At 44.0% G+C, this 20,660-nt stretch overlaps 7 protein-coding genes and 1 non-coding gene across 8 annotated transcripts; 2 read left to right on the forward strand and 6 right to left on the reverse strand.

Moving 5' to 3' along the window:
* Positions 1–112: 112 nt before the first annotated feature.
* VTP21DRAFT_10955 (uncharacterized protein) lies at positions 113–3,688 on the forward strand (the record flags this gene model as incomplete). The annotated part of the gene is made up of 9 exons (XM_069390347.1): positions 113–817; positions 879–968; positions 1,027–1,089; positions 1,166–1,630; positions 1,688–2,158; positions 2,231–2,470; positions 2,533–3,017; positions 3,085–3,271; positions 3,359–3,688. The coding sequence occupies 9 exons, from the start codon at positions 113–115 to the stop codon at positions 3,686–3,688; spliced, it is 3,036 nt and encodes a 1,011-aa protein (XP_069252505.1).
* Positions 3,689–4,181: 493 nt separating this feature from the next.
* VTP21DRAFT_10956 (uncharacterized protein) lies at positions 4,182–5,915 on the reverse strand (the record flags this gene model as incomplete). Its single annotated transcript, XM_069390348.1, has 2 exons — positions 4,182–5,770; positions 5,858–5,915. The coding sequence occupies 2 exons, from the start codon at positions 5,913–5,915 to the stop codon at positions 4,182–4,184; spliced, it is 1,647 nt and encodes a 548-aa protein (XP_069252506.1).
* A 419-nt stretch (positions 5,916–6,334) lies between these two features.
* VTP21DRAFT_10957 (uncharacterized protein) lies at positions 6,335–7,433 on the reverse strand (the record flags this gene model as incomplete). Its single annotated transcript, XM_069390349.1, has 2 exons — positions 6,335–6,875; positions 6,949–7,433. The coding sequence occupies 2 exons, from the start codon at positions 7,431–7,433 to the stop codon at positions 6,335–6,337; spliced, it is 1,026 nt and encodes a 341-aa protein (XP_069252507.1).
* An 816-nt stretch (positions 7,434–8,249) lies between these two features.
* VTP21DRAFT_10958 (uncharacterized protein) lies at positions 8,250–9,696 on the reverse strand (the record flags this gene model as incomplete). The annotated part of the gene is made up of 3 exons (XM_069390350.1): positions 8,250–9,206; positions 9,281–9,472; positions 9,538–9,696. 3 exons carry the CDS (start codon positions 9,694–9,696, stop codon positions 8,250–8,252), a joined length of 1,308 nt encoding a protein of 435 aa, XP_069252508.1.
* A 600-nt stretch (positions 9,697–10,296) lies between these two features.
* On the reverse strand, positions 10,297–12,669 carry VTP21DRAFT_10959 (uncharacterized protein; the record flags this gene model as incomplete). Its single annotated transcript, XM_069390351.1, has 1 exon — positions 10,297–12,669. One exon carries the CDS (start codon positions 12,667–12,669, stop codon positions 10,297–10,299), a length of 2,373 nt encoding a protein of 790 aa, XP_069252509.1.
* A 1,805-nt stretch (positions 12,670–14,474) lies between these two features.
* On the reverse strand, positions 14,475–14,810 carry VTP21DRAFT_10960 (uncharacterized protein; the record flags this gene model as incomplete). The annotated part of the gene is made up of 1 exon (XM_069390353.1): positions 14,475–14,810. One exon carries the CDS (start codon positions 14,808–14,810, stop codon positions 14,475–14,477), a length of 336 nt encoding a protein of 111 aa, XP_069252510.1.
* A 1,885-nt stretch (positions 14,811–16,695) lies between these two features.
* Positions 16,696–16,768, reverse strand: VTP21DRAFT_t116. Its single transcript has one exon. It is a non-coding gene; the product is annotated as a tRNA-Gln (tRNA).
* A 113-nt stretch (positions 16,769–16,881) lies between these two features.
* Positions 16,882–17,931, forward strand: VTP21DRAFT_10961 (uncharacterized protein; the record flags this gene model as incomplete). Its single annotated transcript, XM_069390354.1, has 1 exon — positions 16,882–17,931. One exon carries the CDS (start codon positions 16,882–16,884, stop codon positions 17,929–17,931), a length of 1,050 nt encoding a protein of 349 aa, XP_069252511.1.
* Positions 17,932–20,660: the final 2,729 nt, after the last annotated feature.

A 20,660-nucleotide genomic window follows, 5' to 3' on the forward strand; every position in this document is an offset into this window, starting at 1 on the left:
GTCCATTTGTAAAGTTCTCATAATCGCCCCCACCATTTGCATGAACGCCTGCGTGATTTCCGAGCTCGCACTGTCAAAATATAAGCTCGGATATCCAAGTTATTCTTAAACGATGCTCCCTAAAGAAATCCCGCGTCTAATATTAAAGGTTATTCGGCATCAAGCCACTGAATCCGAGGCTCTAGACGCGATTGATGCATTTGTCGAGGAGCATAAGGATGTCGACCTGCCTGAACAACGTGATCGGCTTTCACACGAATTAGTCACACAATTTCACGAATTGTTTCCTAACGATCTTTCATCTCTTTTTCAACTAAACTCCGCTGGATCTAATGCATCGCTGCAGAACAGTCTCCTCTTCTTTCTTCTTGCTCTGAAGCATCTCCTCCCGTACCTCCGTCCAATACGATTGCTGGATGATTGGCTAGATCTCGCATTATCATCTTCTCTCTACTCCCCTACATTTCCTAAAACATTGCGTCAGATGTGCCACAATTTGCTGTTGGATGTTCTGACATTCGACTATAATGAGGAGGAAAAAGAGAATGCTAAACGATTCCGCGTAGAACTGATTGAGCTGTATCTGAAGCAACGTTTACGGCTCCAGGTTAAACCCTCAGCTCATGCAGAGCTATCTCCTCAACCTCCACCTGAGAATTCACAAAGGGATGATGGAGAGAATGGAGATAATTCTGAAAGGTCTCAGTATGAAGAGCGTCAGGATTTGAATTTTGAAGCAATAACAAGTACAGAACCTGAAGTATGGAGCCAGGATTTAGAGGCTTTACTACATGCTTATGGATCTGCCAAACCAAAGGTAAGATTGGAGATATGAGCACCCGCCCCTTAAGATCTAATTGCCACATACCCCAATATAGGAGTTTTTCACGCTGCTTAACACCTATTTTCTTCAAAGTCGGTTCCGTTTGTTGGTGATCAACTTGTTGAGTCAGTTCATTAGAACCCAGGTAACCCTAGTTGAATATTCGTCGATTCTTGAGTTCTAACATTTGACATTATCTATAGCGACTCCACCTTCATGATATTTTGGAAACACCTTTGTTCGAATCCCTCTTAAAATCCCTTCAGGTTTGTGCTCTCTACCTTGTACTACCAAGCAACAATATTAATCTTTTCTCTCTTTCTCTTTGTTTCAAACGAACAGTTAGACAACTCTACTACGCTCACCGCCATCAATTTATCCTCGCTTGTAATGCTAACGCCTCAAATTTGCACCTCTCTTCCGCCCTACCTCCCACAGCTCTTCTTTATTTTTGCTCGTGTGCTCTGCTGGGATTACCATCAGGGTGTGCGCGATGCCGAAGAAGCCGATTATTCCGACCCCACTTTATTCGCCACCGGCACTACCAGCGATATCCGAGAGATCTCTCCCGAGACTTCATCAGCACGCAAAAAACCTCCTATACCAGGCTGGGACCGCGTAGACTCCATCTCCAATCTCACTGTTCCCTTTTCAAATCCAAGGGCAGCTCCGTTTTTCACGGTCTTATATGGGCTTTACCCTTGCAATTTTTTAGCCTTCCTCAGAGCTCCACACGAATATTTGGAAAAAGCAGGATTTGTACCAACGGAAGATATCGATATCAAGGGGCTGCACTCAAGGTCACTGGTGAGTCTATGCATTTTGCCACTGCAGATTGCAGGCCTCTGAGTCTTGATATCATAGGCTCTTCTTGATCGTCATATTATGCACCCAAGTCTAATCCTCCAAGACCCGATATCCGAGTTGACCGACGATTCGCGCTGGCGCGGAATGGAGCCTGCGGATATTGTCGCGCAATGTGTTGGCTTTGACCTCACCAACGTGGCTTCACGCGTCGCATTTCACCAGCAAGCTAATCTCGATAAACGAGAAAAGAAAGTCGATGATTTTGCTGCTCCTAATATATCCTCCGAGAAACCGACGGGCAATGAACAGCTTTTAGAGGGAAGTAAAGAGAAAAAAGAAAGTAGCATTAAGGAGGAGCCACAAAATATACCAGTTAAATTCGAAAAGGAAGTGTCCAAAGACATAGATATGCCGGAGAGCCAGAAGGCCAAGCTGGAGCCGGTTAAGAAGCAGCAAATTATGCAAATACTCGACCTATATCAATCACTTAAAAGTGGAACAGAACTCTTGGTTGATAAGGACCCATGGGTAACCAGAGTTTTCAAGGATGGTTTCTCAGCTGATCCCGACTAATTTTATTCGTTTGACCGTCTCAATTAGGAATCACACATCGAGCCTAACGCTACCAACAAGTACAACACTCAAGGAGATCCCCTTTTTAACCTTGATCCTTCCACTGATCCACGCACCACCATTGCATCATTACAGCGCGAAATATTGCTACTACGTAATGAACTCAATTTCGAACTCTTTTTAAAGCAGCAGCACTTACAGCATATCGGCCGGCTGCACCGAGAACATCTCTCGGATATGCGCGGAGAAGCGCAAATAGAAAACCTGGTATGCAAGCATATCGACTCGCGTCCCTTTTGGAGACATAGTAACATTGTTTCTGATATTAGATGAGTGTATGCAAACATCTGCGTCGCAAACTCGAAAGTGTCGAGTATCAGTACGCCAAATATCGCGAGAGTCAAACCTCCCTTCTCAACCGCAGAAGACAATACCAAGATGAACTGCACAACAAACTGCGCAACTTACGTGGCACGTGCCAAACTATTAAACATGAAAAGGAGATTTTGAAGGAGGAGTTGGCCAAGGCAAATGCAGCCCTTGCCGCACAGGCAAAAGAGCTCGACGATGAGAGAGCACGCGCTTTTACATTGGAGAGTAAACTTAAACTCTGGGAACCCAAAATTGAACGAGTGAGTGAATGTGAATACAGGATCGAACAGTTGACGAAGGAGTTAGCGCTATGGCAGGAGGATACAAAGCAAATGGAACAGCAGGCGAAAATGCTCGAGGCTATGGTAGAGAGGTGTCGATCTCTGGAGATATTAGTGAGTTCTTTAGAGGATGAATCGAAGCGGAGCCAGCAGAAAGCAAGGTAAGACCCACAACATTATTGAAAGTGGCCATTCGATGAATCGACATTAACACCACAAAATTATAAGCCAACTCGCACTCGAAGTAGACGACCTAAAAGCGCGGTTAGAATCTCGCCAAGATCCAACGGAACCGCCAAGCTCCACAGGGGGACTGCGACAAATGTTGCGTACAGAGAGCGAGCGAAGACAGCGAGAAGTTCAGACATTGCAAACGAGTTTAAACGAGCTACGGTCGAGGAACGAAGAATTGGAGGTGAGTATTTTATGAAATATTGAGTTTTTGGGTTGATCTTAAGAATATTTAAATGGGTAACTATGGCTTACTCTATTAACTCAAAAGGCACTGGTGATTGAGCTGAGGAGCGAGATTGAGAGCATTGAGTTGCGACCGCCGCCCATCCCGGCCACTTTTGAAGATCCAATAGCATCCTCTGCTTCATCCACCTCTGGAACCCAAATCAACGCTACTAGCGTATCGAGTGACAAGTCTTCTCAACCTAAGAGCCCAACTAGCGTGAAGCCAGAAGGCTCAGAAAAGGAAAAGGAGAAGGAGAAGGGAAAAGGGAAAGAAAAGGAAAAAGATAAGGGGAAGGGGAAGGGGAAATCAAAAGAGAAGAAAAAGGAGCGTCCCCCCATTGAGCGTTATGTTAGCATGTCCTTGTATCATTAACGGTGCAGAAAAAAAAAGATTAGCTTATTATAATTTACTCTTGTTGCTATTTCATTTTGCTTTTCTGAACTCATTTTTTTGCTTGCCATTACTTTGTAAAGAGTTAACCCTTTTTTTTTTGGCCTCTGCTTTTTTTGCATTCCTTTTCGTTCCGTCTTAAAACATTAAAATAAAAAAAAAAATAAAGAATTTACTTCATCTTTCGCAGGATGGCCTAAAGCCGAATATTTAATAAGTTAGAGAAGAGAAAGGAAAGGTATCACTATCTACAGTATCAAACATAAAAAAAAGGAACATACTGTACAATAGGACATTATTGGAAGAGTATAAGAAGGGAAACGAAAAGAAAACAGCTTGAGAATGGATTAATAATATACATGTTTACCAAATTGATGATTAACAAAATTAATGTATACAAAACACAATAACATATCAAGGTATTACTGTGATCCTCCCACAAAATCTTTGGTGCACCCATGATCCACCAAGAATATTATCCCAACCTCTCTTCGACTTGTTCCCTTTTCTCGCCACCGCCCCAAAGTTGGGGAGATTTGCTGTAACTTCTTTCTCGTACTGCCGCCAAATACCCAATGTCTTTCATCTCCTGCATCAGACGAAAAGCCTCGGTAATCCCTCGCTGATAATAGTCAAGAAGCAGCGGGTTGAGTTTTTCCTCTTCCTCAACTTCTCCCGCATTGCTTCGCCACGAGGCATGGTACGCGGCTGCACCCGAGGCTCCGATTAGTTCATCCTGCAAGGACTTTGATCCCTCTCGATTCCTAGGGGAACGTGCTTTGCTGCCACTGTGTTTCCAATCCTCCAGCTGCCGAGTCATCTTTGAGGGGGATGGCCGCGACAAAAGTAGAGGTGTTTGGGTGTTTTTAGATTGACATTTTCTCCGAGCAAAAAAACTGGCTTCTCCTTTAGTATCTGTCTCTCCAACCGCTGATCCCGCCTTGATATTAGGAAAGGAATGGTTCGCACCTGCAGTGGCTGATTTTAAGGGAGATTTAGGAGATTGGGTCAGGAGGGCCGGCAAAGAGTGGAACGAGAGGGGTCGCGGTCGTTGTACACTCAGGGATCCCAATCGTGAGTAGAGGGGATCATTTGGGGAGATGTGAGGGATGAGAGGATTTTTCCGAGGGGAGGGGCTCTTAGAATTTGGAGGCGGGGTCTTCGGCTCAGCATGAGTCAAGTTGACCTGCCAACTTATTGTTGCTGTTTCTGCAAACGGGGACACGGCGATCTGCCTCGTTGCGGCGCGATAGAGTGGATACGTGCCCTCTCGTGCTCCCTTCTCGATGCCTTTCAGTGGGATCTCCACATAGGCCACCTCCTCTCCACGATAATAGAGCCTCACTTGCACAGGCCCTAATTTTTCTCCCAACTGAGAAAAGGTGCTGCTCACTGGGAAATAAATTGTTTCTCTCGTCAAATGAGGGGACATGAATTTCAAAACTGGCGACTCCACTTCATGACCCAAAAGCGAGAACCTGAAATAGAGCCCGTCATCTCTCAGTGGAGGCAACCCTTTACGTTGCGGTATCAAAAGGGTGAGATTAGATACGGAGAGAATATTCAGCGAGACGATAAAATCTTCCATCGGCTCTATCATCATACTCGTCGATGGGATCCGCGCTCGTCTCTCCCCACCATGCTCAATCCCACCATACCATACTTCCAATCGCAATTCAGGTCCAAATCTTTCCTCACCACCCTCACTGGCGTCGCGCTCGTTCCCTAGAGGTCTCCACAGCACTATCTTTCTCTCTTTTACGTCCCGCAATGCAATTTTAAGCCCTCCCAACTTCTTCTCATGCCCTCTATTGTCGATTTCATTCCGCCATTCCCAGCACTCAATGTCAAGCGCAGCATCTCGTGCCCGCAAAACACATAGACTGCTGGCCTCTACGTCATACACGTGAGTCGCTGCCCAACTAGGGCGAGGCACGCACGGCACAGGCGGGGTGGTGAGCAACGAGGACGTACAAAGAAACTGGGTGGGATCTAATTCGAGCGGTTGTGAGAGACGAGTTCGAACGATGAGTTGTGTGCGAGGATTCTCGGGGAAATTTATGCCTAATACAAGTCAGAATGGTGTCAAAAACAGTCCATCAATCAACCCAATCTGTTGCCGATAGGCTTGACATCTGTGTTTCTGCATACCCTCGTGAATAGTTACCACCAAACTGCACAAACCGTCAATAGTCGCACTCTTGAGCATGTAAAATCGCTGATTGCTTGAGGCTGATTCTCTTTAATTTTTCTGTTTTCTATTTTAATCTTATCCACTAATGAAGTGCAAAAAAATCAAGCAAAATTCTGAACCATATAAAAGTTGAAATTGCAACTGCCCAGGATTTTATTGGCCGAGCTCCGATAAAAGTCACACATTAAATTCCCGGCAAGGCAATGTACATCTTTATTTACTTTATTCCCCCGTCCTCTCATTTTCATTGTGCTGCATGGGTGCACATAAAATTATGGATCAACCATAAGATGCTGAAAGAAAGGGGAGGAAAAAATAGGAGAAAATCATTTACAAATAAAATTGAAGTGGTATAGAGTGAAATCAAATAAATAATAGCGACCAGCGATAGAAAAATCAAACGAACAACAACAGAGGCTCTGGACATCAGTCCACTAGCAAGAAAAACATCGCTCACCCTCACTCTTTCCCTCAACTTGCTTCTCAAGTTTAGCTACTCTTTCTTTTAACTCTTCCAGTTCCTTCAGCAGGCTCTTGTGGCTCTGGACAGAAACGTCACACCAAGCTTCAAGAGGCGCCATGAATTGATCCTTCTCCATACCGAATACATCACAACTTTCCCCCTTCCTTTGCCACCAAAGTCCCTGTGGGTGCCTTTGCGGCAACCGCTTTTCCTGGCTAAACTGTTGCTGGCGACGTGCATTAATAATAGCTTGCTGCTGCCGTTTAAGAGCCATAGCATCTTTTACGCGTTGCATCATATGTGTATTAGGGTGGACATACGGATGAGTCTGAGAACGGATTGTGCTAGGGTGAACGGACGTACGTGGGCGTTTGGAATAGGGGCAGGGTGTGCTATTAAGGAGGTGCTTGATTCCGGCCGTATAATTGATCGGTGGCAAAGGTGATTCGCGCTTGAAGCAAGTGGAATGGGTATGGGGTGGTGAGAGAGATTCCATCTTAACGCAGACAGACCTAGAGAGAGGAGGAAGATAAAATGTGAGCAAATAGTATACGGGAAATTTGAATGCGACCACCTAATACTTACTCGTCATCGTTATCTAACATGTCCTCGATGGCTACCTTCCCTCTCCTCTCCACGACGGGGGGGGTCATCCACTGACTCCTCTCTCCTAGTCCTTCCTCAAGAGTTCGAACAAACTCGATTTCCATCTCCGTCTCTGCACGCTCCAGCTTTTGTAGTTCATTCATTTCCGACAAAACTTCTTCTACTGAACCGTTCACGTATTCCTCACGGCTTAAACCAGCCAACTTTTCTAGTTTAGCGTCTCCGCGTAAATCGTACCCAGGTACATAGCGGTCTCCACCTCTCCTGTCAAGTAATACTGTGTTGTAGGTCGCGGCTGGAAAGAGTGCCGCAAGATCCCTCTGGCGAAAGTATATGGGCATAGAGGACGATTGGTGGCCAGAGGAGGGTGGCGTCAAGTGCCTAATTATGGGGAAGAAGACACTGAATGTCGAGGCGCGTCCTTCGCGCGTATACATTCCGAGTTGGAGTCGCGAGACGCGCATCTTATGCTTAGAAAGAAAAGAAAAGAAACCAAATAGAAAGGGGAGGAGGAAGGAGGGCAAAGAATAGCTCGCACTCTATATATATTTCGGGCTGGGATGGATATTGTCACAGGCGTTTCGTTTGTGGGGTCGACAAACCCTTTTTTTAGCTTTGTGACTGGGTTTCCGAAGCAAAATATTAACCCACTCAGCGCATCGTCAAATAAAATCCGTTTGTTTGGATCCAAGATCTTAACAAGAGGAGTACCAATGTCTGAAATCATCCTCGGTAATTTCTTGGGAAAAAAGATATAACAGCCAAACTCAAACAAGGTTCAACCCTTTGTTCTGTACAAGAAAAAAGACAATAAATCTTCTTAAAATTGTATTGTTCCATACTCAAGAGCACTGCTGCAGTACTATTTCGCGGAAGTGTATCTTTCCGCATTAATGATGCGGGATAATTAGCTGTGATGGAATTGATCCCATTGGAGTTGCCAGAGAAATAAAAGGGTTGGGATCGAGAAACAAAATCCGTCAATCCCGTGGATGCGGAAATAGTATGCCCATATTTTACCAGGTACTTGAGAGGTAGATGGAAATACCCAGAATGGTGGATTTGTGCAGTCAGAACTCCATTTCTTATAGGAAAAGTAAGAGGAACAAACAAACATTGACTTTCGTATTCGCTCAAATTGTCTTTTGCTAATGGTCCCCCTCCCTCCTCATACAAGTAAATATAAAACATGAAAGAGGAAAATAAAAAAGAAGCTAAAAACCCGAGGGGGGGAAGGGGAATAAAAAACACCAATAAGAAAACGAAGCCGAGTTAAGTGCTTAATACAACACCCGCGTAAGAATATTGGCAGGCACTTTGGATATTCTTTCGTAGATATCCTGAATTTCCTTGTCGCTCACATTATTAATATCCGCCATAAGATAGGCAATACTTCCTTTGCTGTCGGAAAATTGCTTATCAACATTGTGTGCCGACAAGATTTCGTTGATCTGACGAAGTACACCGGGAACGTTGTGATGAGTATTCAGCACACGGATCGAGTTCTTCTCCTCGACAGGAATTGCACGTAGATCAACTTCAGGATAGTTGACTGCGCCAAGGGTTGTGCCATAGTTGATAAATTTGCAGAGTGCAGTTCCCACCTCAACCCCAATCATACTCTGAGCCTCCTCTGTGGACCCGCCGATGTGAGGCGTAAGAATAAGGTTAGGACAACGCAAGAGCTCTGGATAGTCACTAAAATGTGGGCCATTTGCAGAGGGCTCCTTCGGGTAGACATCAAGCGCCGCGCCCGCCAGCCTTCCTGACTGAAGAGCTTCCACAAGCGCAGGGATCTGTACCACCGTCCCGCGCGATGCGTTGATCAAGTACGAGCCCTCCTTCATTTGAGCCAGCTCGGTCGCACCGATCATATTTTTTGTCTCCTCGGTCTCGGGTACGTGCAGCGTGACAAAATCAGAAGCCCCCAGTAGATCCTTGAGGGTTGGTACCTGGCGCGCCATCCCAAGAGGCATTAGCTGCATGATATCATAAAAATAGACCGTCATCCCCATCGATTCCGCAAGAACTGAAAGCTGAGAGCCAATGTGGCCATAGCCGACGATACCCAGCGTCTTACCGCGGATTTCGTAGCAATTTTTAGAGACCTTATTCCAGAATCCTTGGTGCATTTCTATGTTGCGATCGCCAAGCTGGCGCGAAAGCGTGATAATTTCACCAATAACCAATTCGGCAACCGAGCGTGAATTACTGAAGGGAGAATTGAACACGGCAATCTACAATTGAGAAATAAGCGAAATAAGCTGATGCTCTATAAAGTTCGTCTTAGTCATCCATTAAAGCAATTTACCCCTTGCCGCGCTGCCGTCTCAAGATCAACTTGATTTGTACCAATGCAGAAACATCCGATAACCAGCAATTTCTTTGCAGCCTGTAGCACTGCTTTGGATAACTTGGTTTTGCTGCGAATGCCTATAGCATGTACATCTTGGATCTTTTCGATGAGGACATCTTCTGGTAAAGCTTTCAGATGATGTTCGACCTAATAGATAGCAAGTCCGTCATTAAAGATTATATTCCGCGATAGATAACTGGTCAGCTTCCTACCTGGTACCCCGCTTTCTTCAACATATCTACAGCGGTTTGGTTCACATTCTCCAAAAGCAAGATTTTGATCTCAGCAGTGTTAAATGGCTTCAACTCTTTGGGCCGAGACTGGCCGAAGGAACCGCGTCGCGCCGAGTTGTGCTCAATGGTGGTGGCCATAATTCTATAGCTTGTGAATTTTGGTTTTTTTTATTTGTATTTCTCCAAGATAGAAAATAGGAGGTTTTTTATCTTATCACTTAAAGTTGCACAAAAACTAAATGCGATGCGTCAATCTGTGTGCATTGTATTTTAGTTTTGGGGTTGTTTGGGTGGCCCCCTGTTCTTCCTCAACCTCCTGGTAACCTAGAGAAACAGGCTAAATACTAGAACGCCTCCCCTCAATTACTAACTTCCTCATCCTCAATATCCCCCTCTCACCCTCTCCTTGACCTTGATCACTTTCCCAACGTGTTCTTGATCCCGCGAATCACATCCAAGCCCAGTGATGCAATATGATCAAAATTTATTAATTGCTCTTACTTTTTAACTATTTAATATTTATTAACTTTTAACCCTTTTGAATATGAAAAATGCATAGGATTCTATATTTTACAGCGGTATGCAAAAAAAAAAATAACGCAAATTGATGCGAGATGGAACGCCATGGGAAGAAAAAAAGAAATGGGTCTTATGTAAACTGCAAGAGAGCGATGAAAAGTATGAATAATATGAATAATATGGCTAAGTGAAGATGAGAATATGCTAAATATATATTAATTAAGATGTCCTTCGATCCTCGAAATCAAAGGCTTTCCAACTCCAGCGAGGAATGTTAACTGCAACTGCCGGAGGAGAAGCTGGCAATGATAATGCGGTAGTATTTTGGCTGGAAGAGCCCGTATCCCGATGCTCGATTTGTTGGCTCTCCTCGATTTCTCCGTCGTGGTTCTGCCGTGGAGTTTCAAAGCTCTGGCGGATTTCTTGACTTTCCAATCCATTACGCACAATCAGCTTTGTATCGGCAGGGCCGCGTGGTTCAAAACTACACCACTGTAAAGAGTTGACTGACCAATGGCCTACATTGGTGGCGGATGAATCTGTAGACTGACGAGAGGGAAAGACTGAGTGAGTCGGGGATAAGGTGTCGGACACGAGTGTATGTGGAGCGGTGGCTGCTGAAGCGGCAGAGGTTGGGATTACATTGGATACCTGGGAGGAGGAGAAGCTTGAGCTAGAGCGACGTTGCGACTTGGGTTGAATCTCAATTATCTGAGCAGGTTGAGCATGGAGAGTCTGGAATACAGCAACGGAGGGCGGTAAATTGACCGAGAAGGTGTGCATTGTGCTGCGATGTTTGGAACCAAGATTGGCCGTCGGTAGAGCGGCCCCTCCCGGCGACTGTGTGGCCATGCTGCTCTCCTCGGAAGGAGTTTCGTCCATTGTGTATGGAGAGCAACATGTACTTTGGAGGGGCGAAATAGAACTTTCTCCTTGCACAGGAACGGCCTCCTCAATCTGATGGGTTTGGGTTGGCTCCACCCTTTGCGGCTCCGATGAAGAGAGGCCCCTGTCTGTCTCTGAGGCGACTACTGGTTTGGGTTGCATCTGCGGATGTAGAATTGGTGGTGGTACAGTTGGTGGCGAGGCTGGTGTTACCAGTGGTATGGAATGGAATTCCGCAGGCTCTTCTTTCATATCTTGAGAGTATCGGGTGTGTTTGGCGAAAGGAAGCTGATCGCTGCGCCGTCGCATCCTTCCTAGAATCGATAGTCTTCCGCTGCGCTTCAAGTAAACCCATAGGCCTCCTCCTAGGACAACCAGCACCACACCCACGGTAACTCCCACAATTACCGGAATCCGCGATCCAGTGCCCTTCTTTTCCACCGGGCGGGAAACAGACATGGCAGAAGCCGTGCGCTGAGACTGCTCGTTAAGCTCCTTTTTTTGACCATCACTAGCTCCGACTAATCCGGCCTTTATTTGTTCCTCTCCGAGCCACGCCCTTGAAGCCACGTCCAGGAAATACGGCTTCGCATCCGCCAATTCCCCCGACACTGCTTCTCCTCCCCAAATCATCAAAACCTGGTCTCCGATGCGCGTCACTGTGTGTGCTGCACGCTGTGAAGGTACCAAGGCCGGATCCGCTGCATCTGGCTCGATTGGCGTCCAAGTGAGCAGAGGGGCTTTGGAAAGATCAAGAGCCCACACATCATTGTAGTAAACAAGGCGCTTCTTCTTGGTACTCTTTCCTCCAAATACATACGCTGTTTGGCCATCGGCACTGAGAGCCATCCCTGCCCATGCTCTTGCAGGTGGCTTCGCCCCATTAAGATAACTCGGCTTAGCATAATTAAGCTGGCTTCTATCGAAGATGGTGCAGGCATTTGTATCGATATTTTTAGCATCTGCCCCAAAGCAAGTAACAAGGAATCTTCCTGCTGGTACTGTATTGTGTCCGACCAAAGGTGAGGGAAGAGGAATAAGAGGCTGCCATACCATGGACTTCAGATCAAGCCGCCACACATCGCCGAGCACTTGTTGTCCCCCCATCGGAAAAGCAAGATTGATATTGTCAATATTATAATTGACATTGGCGTTGACACTGCTAGATTCTCGACGCATCGGGGCAATGGGCGCGGAAGCAGTCAGCGCCGCCATCCCCCCAAGCACATAAGCAGAGTCATCAGCCAAAACTGCACTCTGCCCCATCCTTGCGACTGGGCCATTTGAAGCCCCTGTCGAACCTCCACCGGTTTCAGCGGCGCGTGTCGTTAAATCCGCGACGGTTCCATTTTCTGCGCTAAATACCATCGGGATTCCAAGAAGCGAGCCCATACCAAACAGAAACATTATATGTCCATCGGCATCAAGAGGTAGAGCGCTGTGTCCGGCGAGAGCGAGCGAGTCTGCTGGAATTTGCCGAGTTAACTGAGGACGAGCGGGATCAAATATCTGTACACTTGTGGCAAGATGGTCTTGCGCGTCTGTAGTGCCTCCAACGATAAAGACCACGGAGTTATAAAGAGTAGCGGTGTGGAAACGGCGAGGAGCAAGTGCTTGGTTCGTCTGTGCCGCTGTTAGAAGAGCAAGCGACAGCAACACAAGCAATATCATGGATATAGTATTGAGGTGCTTTGCAGTGGAACTCATTTGTGTTGACTCTCTAACATTTCGTTAGTAACTCGAATGATTAGAGTTGAAATGAGCAATGGAAATGTTTTACTTTTTTTCCCTTTTACCTGAGGAAACCGGAGAAATTTAGGATTTTCGGAGCCCGAAATTCTTAAAGAAGGGGGTTTGGTGTTCAGTCTGCCTCATTTCATGTATACCGGAAACCCAGAAAAACCCAAGTGGAAGCCTTTTTCCCCTTTACTTATTGTTTTTTCTGTTTCTAAAGCACCTATGTCAATGCTCAGGCCCTCACAAAGATTGCTGGATCCACCCTTACGTGTCACCTAGCATTCTTAATATTGCTAAGCAATTTCCTGTTTAGCTTCATATTCATAATATACTCTATCCTGAAATGCAGAGCCTCATAAAATTCACCCAAAGCTTGAATATACTGTTCAACCACATCCAAGCTCGCTTTCTTTGCCAACCCTATTTTTTTTTTACCCCTTAAGAGCTTGGCACAAAAAGAAGATGAATAAATTACATCACAATTAGAATACCAATGAATCTAGTCCGGAAATAATATCAGCTCCTTTATTTCTTTTATAAGTTTATCCTTATTTCTTGTATATATTTTTCGGATTTATGTAGATAATACTGGTAAGTGTTTAGCCAGTATGTGGTTCGATTAAGAGCTTTTAACAATATGTGGCTCGGAAAAATGGTATCGATTTTATCTTTGTGGGGAAAGGAATTCGGCTGATGCTGATGTTGAGAAAGGAAAGGATGGAGAAGCTTCGCGATCCTAATCCCCCTTCACAATCTTTCTATTGCGATGGGGGTTTACGAAATAGAGAAAAAAATAATCAAAATAAGGAGAAATGAAAATATGGAGAACCAAAAATATTTTTCATCTTTATCAAAGATATATGTGTGCTCTATTCACATTTTTTTAATGACTGAACTGGCTGTAGAGGATGATAGCTATCCGACCATTTGTCATTCTATTTCATCTTTTTCTTTATGGATGAGAGTTAACAGATTATAGAAAAATCATGAAAATTTAGGAATTGCAAGCATTTACCATCCAGTCTTTTACATGCTTCTCAGTGTTTTGTAGGACTGAATTAAGTTGCTATCTCGCGTTGGTATCGTCTCTATATGCAAGCGGTCAAGCGGCAATGATCATTCCCTGAATAATATTTAACCCGTCAATTGGCTGAATCAGATATTCCAAATTTGGAGGTATAAATTATTTTTGAGGACCATGCATGATTAATGGAAATTTTTAGATCTTCTATGAATGTCAAAATTCTTGACAGGTCTCGCCATTGTGAGCACGTTTTTAGTGAAGATTAGGTGTTGAGGAGTCAAGTTGACTTTGTCTATATAAAACCATTTGATCGTTTGCTGTAATTGGGTCTAGTAGGCCATTCAAAGAAAATATAGAAGTACTTTGCGGCTCATATCCTCGATCGAGCATTGTTGGGCCCATATTGGCTGAAAGGAAATATTTAAAAAATGAAAAGGATTACTTTTATTGTACTATTTACAGAGGAAAAAAAGAGGAAGAAAGGAAAGTTAAAACGTGTAAAATGAAGAAGTTTTTTACATTTTTTTAATGTTTTGCGAGAAAAAGGTACATGATCAAAAGAGGAAATAAACAGGATAAGGAGAGAATACAAAAAAAAAACAATCCTCAAAAGCTTTTATATATACAAACATGCTTTATGATATACTAAAGAGGACAAAAGAAGGGAATAAGAAGACTTGGGTAGTTTGGTACGGAATGCAACGATCACTAAGGATCAAAAGAAACTGCCCTCCTTAGTCTGGTAGGATTTTTACCTATCAAGCCCATTTGCTCCGCCATGTCTAAAATGTGGATTATATGCTACAGCGGGATCAAGCGAAAAGAAAGGTGGCGAGGCTAGTCGCTGAACAGGCCGCTTCAGCGGACTTAAACTTGGCGAGCTGTATGAAGACGCGCAAGTGGGGGGTGAGAAACTTAGCGAGGTACTTAGCGAGGAAGAGGAGTGGAGAGAATAGGAAGTTGGGAAAGTATTCTGGGCATCCTGATGGGCACATTCCGCAGAGCAGTAGAGCAGTAGCGCGTCGTCAGAATTAGTGGCGGCAATGGGCAGTTTTTTTTCGCAAACAATGCACCAGTTAGTGTCCATGGCTGTAAGAATTTTGTGTTGGCGTCAAGAGCCGGAAGAGGTAAGAAGAAGTGAAGAGGGAAAGGGTGAGACAAACCAAGATTCAGAGATGCTCGGATGAGTGCTTTTTAAGCTGAAGAGCACAAGGCTGATAAAAATATGCAAAGATTTCACAAAGAAGGCTTATATAGAAAAGCCATAGTGGGAGGAATCCCGTTATATATGTTCAAATTTCTGCGAATTTCGGATGGAGGACACGTTCTTTTTCCCTTATTCGTCCATGACGCATTACGATTTTGGCCGCAGTATAATGCGATTGGGCGGCTTTTGTTCTATTGTGTTCTCTCTCGATTTGTCGTCATTATTCATAATCTATTAAGCCTTGGCCCATTGTTTGCGTTTGGGCCTCCCAGCCAATCACCAGGCCGCCTTTTTTTAACTTCTGAAAGTCTGTATCTTCAATGACTCGGAAGTTGGGCAAAAGCTTTCATGGGAGGGCGGCTTGGCATTAAAATGGAAACTGTACTGCACTTTGTCATCACCGCAATTCCTCGAAAGAGCCGTTCTAGGAAAGAATGAAGCGGGATGCGAGATGAGGGGAAATAAGAACAAGGGCGGCAATCGTCCCTGGTGGATTGTCGTTGCATCCATTTTTCTTTGTGGCAAAGACGATTGTTTAGCCAAGTGATTTGGCCCGGAAAGAGCCGCAGAACCTTTAAAACGCCCTTTGTCAATTTCCGGGTAACCCAGCCCGGGTCATTCCCAACAACTTTGCAGAAGAATAAAAATTGGGTGAAATCTCGGCCAGAGAAGCCTTGGGCCATTATTTCCCATTTGCGAATATTCTTTGTTTCTTTGGCCAAATTGAAGAAACTTTCCCATGATCGGGGAATTTCGATCCATTTCTGTAGTAGCCGTGATTTTTCATAGGGTTGTATAAAAATAACATTTGAATTGAATAATACAAATGACCTCATTTCCCCATATAATGGGTATTCCACTCTCTCTAAGGCACTCGAGTCAAGCCGAAGCTTTGTCAGTTTTTCAGAGATTAAGGTGGGAAGAAAATATGAGCTGATCACTTCGGCCTCAGCTCTCCTAGCACCTGTCCCCAACTTTATGGCAGATCTAGCACCAATGATCGTCGAGTCTATTTTGCATAGTTCGCCTTGCTTCAGGGCGAAGCTATATTAAGCAAAGGGAAAATCCTTCGTGATTGCGCCATTGTTAACGAATGCAGAAATCCAAACATAAATCGCAAACGCAATTACAATCGCTCTTTGTAAGCGATTTATCCCACAGCCTTCTGTGACACGGAAGCAGTGCATATTCAAATAAGGAGAGTATTTGTACAAATCTGTGGATTATCTGTAAAAGCCATCAACCCATGCTCCCCAAGTGAGGAGAGTCGTCTAGTCCTACTATTATTTTCTTTTGCAGAGGTCTCTATTCTCAATTTTCTTAATTTCAGTTCATGCAAGTTCATATTTAGTTTCATTGACACCATCTCACTATATACCGAAATGAATTGACCGAAAGCAGGCAATAACACAAAGTTGCTGGCCGGCTTTAGAACCTATGAAACCTATTATTGACCTTCCATTTGGCTGATGCTGTATGGAGATGGGGCGTAAGGACGCCTCTTTAGCTAGTTTATTCCGTATCAAAAATGCCATTTGGAATTTTAGATTACCCGCGTTCTACTTCCTTAGTAATAGTATGACACGACACTTTCAAGATATGCAATTGCATAGAATTTAAAATATGTAATATTTAATAATTGCCGGATTTTTATTGCTTCCGGGTTTAGTGCTTACTAAAGAAAGAAGATATTTTCACTTTCATGTAAATTTGTCTGATATTCAACCCACTGGATGCAAAAGTAAAAATCATAAAATATAAGCACTGGTTCTACTGAGACTCGAACTCAGATTACAGGATTCAGAGTCCTGGGTGCTAACCAATTACACTATAGAACCCTCTGCCGAAAACTAAAAGGAAAACTGACTATTTATTTTGAAATATCAGTTTAGCAGTCACATAAGCGCTCAAGTGCAAAATATCGCTTGATATCAATAGAAGAATTACGCCAATGGAAGTCTTGACCCTACCGATTAATAGGAACAAATACTTCCTCGAGAGAGGACAACCAATGCAATCTCGTGGAGAACAACATGGGCTCTCGGTCCTGGGCAACTTCTTCATATACCATCAGAATAACAATAGATATAGGCCATTCTACGATCCTGATCTACTGGACTACGTGGTGAGGATTATCCACGTCAAACACCAGGAAGGGTTTTACAAACATTATATCAAGCTCAATACAATGTGGCGACTGGGTCAGCTGACCCTGGCCCCAAATCTTCGGGAAGCGCTCTCCTATAGGATGCCGGCCTTCACAGACTCGAGAATATTCCCCACCCATAACCTGAAAATAGCTGGTGTCAATATCAAGCTCTACTCTATTAAGTTCGGCAGACTATACCAGATATCACCAGATCCAGTTGTGGTAACAAGAGAATGGGCGCACATTACCTCGGATGAAGCAGCGTGGAGAAGAGCCTGGAAGAGCTGGCCAAGACGCCCAAGCGAACCAAAGCAAAAGATCCTTCGATGGCATCTCCTTCAACCTAAGTTGATAACAGCAAGAATTACCCAACACTTCGACCACTCAAGCCCCAACTGCAAGAGATGTCGACGAGAAGAGATAGAGACGATAGAACATGCCTTTTTTGTATGTGCGAGAATTGGAGATCTGTGGAGGTGGTTTAACAGGCTCTATCAAAAGATCCTCGATAAGCCCTGGACAAGCATGCATAAATACGAGAAACTCTTCGGATTCCACGAGGAGACACAGGGCAAAGATCGACAAGTTTCCATGTTGTTACACGACATCATGGTGTGGAGTATACATAAGACCAGGATTGCAATTGTAATGGACAACCAAGAACACAAGGACATCGCATTCAAATGTATCTTTTTATCAGATCTTATCATAGCAATCAAAGAACAATGGATACAGGCACAGAGGAAAAAAGACGAAGAAGGGTTCAAGCAAAAATGGGGAAAAAGCTCGCTAATCCGGCTCGATGATAGCCAAGAAGTAGCATTCGATTTCGAGGAAGCCAAGAACACTTAATCCGACATTTCCAAGCACGGAACTCTTTAAACTATATCCCATGTTCTTCTAGTACTCAATAAGCCTGTCCGAAAGCACCTCTCACATTTGTAATATATATTAAATAAACCACACGACGCAAGTTCCCGCGTCCTTAGAGGAAAAATCAAGTGCAAAATATCAGCCACCCGTTACACCCAGCACAAGCTGATGAGGAAGGACGGTTTGTGGCCACACCTCGTAAGAGTGTGGCAGAGTTTAGGTGGAAAACTGGATTTAACCAAAGGATACAGATTCACCCTAGATGAAGTACTCCCCCTCCCCATTAGTAACAATTCTTATTTTACTATAGAAGGAGCACCAGTGAAAGGGAAGGCAGAAAAATTCGGGCTAGCGAAATTGGAAGATTTCTTCAAACCGCACAGAGACAATATCTACCAACCGATGATCGAACCCGAGGTGCACGCCCTAATCGCAAGGAACCCTGACAGATACCCGAGGGAATTCAGAGAACATTATCTCGTTCTTCACCTACTATGGAGGAGAAAGCTGCTCCACCTAGACGAACGACTCGCCGAGACTCTCACACAGCGAATCCCCCTTGTTGGTAACAAACACAATTTTCCTTTAACAAAATGTTCTATTGCAGGGATTGAGACCACCGCTTACACCACCAAAGCTGGGAGACTATACAAGCAGGATGCGCCAACCATAATCACCGAGGAATGGAAAGACGTTTCCAATGACGTTGACAGATGGACGAAGGCATGGGCCAGGTGGAAAAGTCGTCCGTCAGAACCCAAGCACAGAACCCTTCGCTGGAGTCTTATGAAGCACAAAATAGTTACCAGAATCATCACTAGCAAATGGACTGGAGATCCTAACACTTGCAAAAGGTGTTCCCTAGGGATACCTGAAACAATTGCCCATGCTTTTCTAGACTGCCCAGCTATCGGGCAACTCTGGCAAAGAGTTGATGAAACAAACTGCCGAATAATTGGAATACCGCCACACGAATCCACGAGAGAAGGCAGACTGTTTGGACAAGACAAACAAATAAGTCAACGAAGTGGTTGCTCTGAGCCACGACATAGCCCTGTGGATAATATACCGTTCGAGACTTGAATTAGTGCTGGACGATGCCCAACCCAATCCGGTAGCCATAATCAAACAATTTGACCTCGAACTACAGCGAGGAATAAAGTCCAAGTGGTGGATGGCAATGAAACAGGAACGGGAATGAGACTTCATCGATAAATGGTCAAGGGGAAACTGGGTGAACATCATAGATGATTCTGTGATTTTCATCCAGGACACCTCTGAAGATCAAATCCCAGTCCCAACTCCGGCTTGAGAACTGCACCCAACCCTTCACTGTTGTATATTAACACCATCTCCTCTATCGTTCTTATCCCTACTTTTTCTTTTTTTTTTCCTTTTTCCTCCTTTCCTCTTCCTTTACTTTTTCAATCCTTCACTTCTTTTCGTTATTTCATGTACATAAGCAGCCTATCTTAATACCATTGCACACAATTTTTTATCCCTCCCTCTTACAGTTATTCCTATCCCCTTCTTTATTAAGCTAATTGCTGTTTCCATACTTTCCTAGCTCTTTCCTCATCACCTTTTCTCTCTTCCTCTTACACTTAAATCCTTTTCTTCCTTTCTTTCTTTTTCCTTCTATTCTCCAAATTCTGCAAGGTAGGCCAGGAGCATTACCTGGGTGATTTTGACGTAGAAGCTACCCTACCTTTTTAACAGGATAGGACACTTTTCAATAAAGATCCTTTGTTAAAAAAAAAAAATCAAGTGCAAAATATCCTTGAAATATAGGAAAGTTAGGCACAATCTCTACCATTTTATTACATGTGTTTATTGTGTTCTGATACCTTGATATCTATCAACTTCCATATTAAGCACGAAAAAGGATACTTCTTAATAAATATTCTCCTAACAAAAAAAAAAAAACTCGAGTGCAAAATAGCGGTTTAGTCCTGAGAAAAACTCGGTAAACTCTCATAGACGGGTGTCGCCTACGGGAATCGAACCCGCAGCCTAGTGATACGGCCCCGGGGTCCCAAACCAATAAGCCGACCGAGAGCGACCAAAGAAGGCATTTTTTTTTATCAATCAATGGAAACTTTTTATTTAATTTCCATATATTACATGAAGTTAATGTCAATGGACTTAACATAACGAGATATAGGTCCTTGATCGATAGGCATGCAACCAATATGCATGTATCGTAGTTGTCGTGAATAGCATGTACGTGAAACCGATGTAATCTTTGTACTTATCGTAGGAGCGATCTTTTCGATAGTGAAGACTCAATTTCTGATCGAGTGGACAGCAGCCACAAACTAAAAGTAAGTGCTGGTGGGGGAAGTGGGATTCGAACCCACGCCGTTCTCATCGGCATCCCAGGGATAGTCCACTACACAAACCCTACACCGACCAAAGAAGGCATTTTCCTTTGTGACTGCTATTAAAATTTTGATTGAAAAATCAGCGGTATGAAAATATAAATGTTACGGGCGGTTGGAGACTTGTGGAGAGATGTACGGGCTTAAAAGAGAAAAATAAGAGATTGGTTTTAATAATAATACTAATAGAATAATATAACCAGTGTATCCTCACCTTAAAAGAGAAAAATAAGAGATTGGTGAGGAACAACAAGACAAAATGGATGGATTTAAATAAAGATAGGAAATCAGAAAAATGACTCAAAATAGATGTTCCCAAGGATAAAC

This window comes from Calcarisporiella thermophila (assembly GCF_041956535.1).
Source record: "Calcarisporiella thermophila strain CBS 279.70 unplaced genomic scaffold VTP21scaffold_8, whole genome shotgun sequence".
NCBI classification, from domain to species: Eukaryota; Fungi; Calcarisporiellomycota; class Calcarisporiellomycetes; order Calcarisporiellales; family Calcarisporiellaceae; genus Calcarisporiella; species Calcarisporiella thermophila.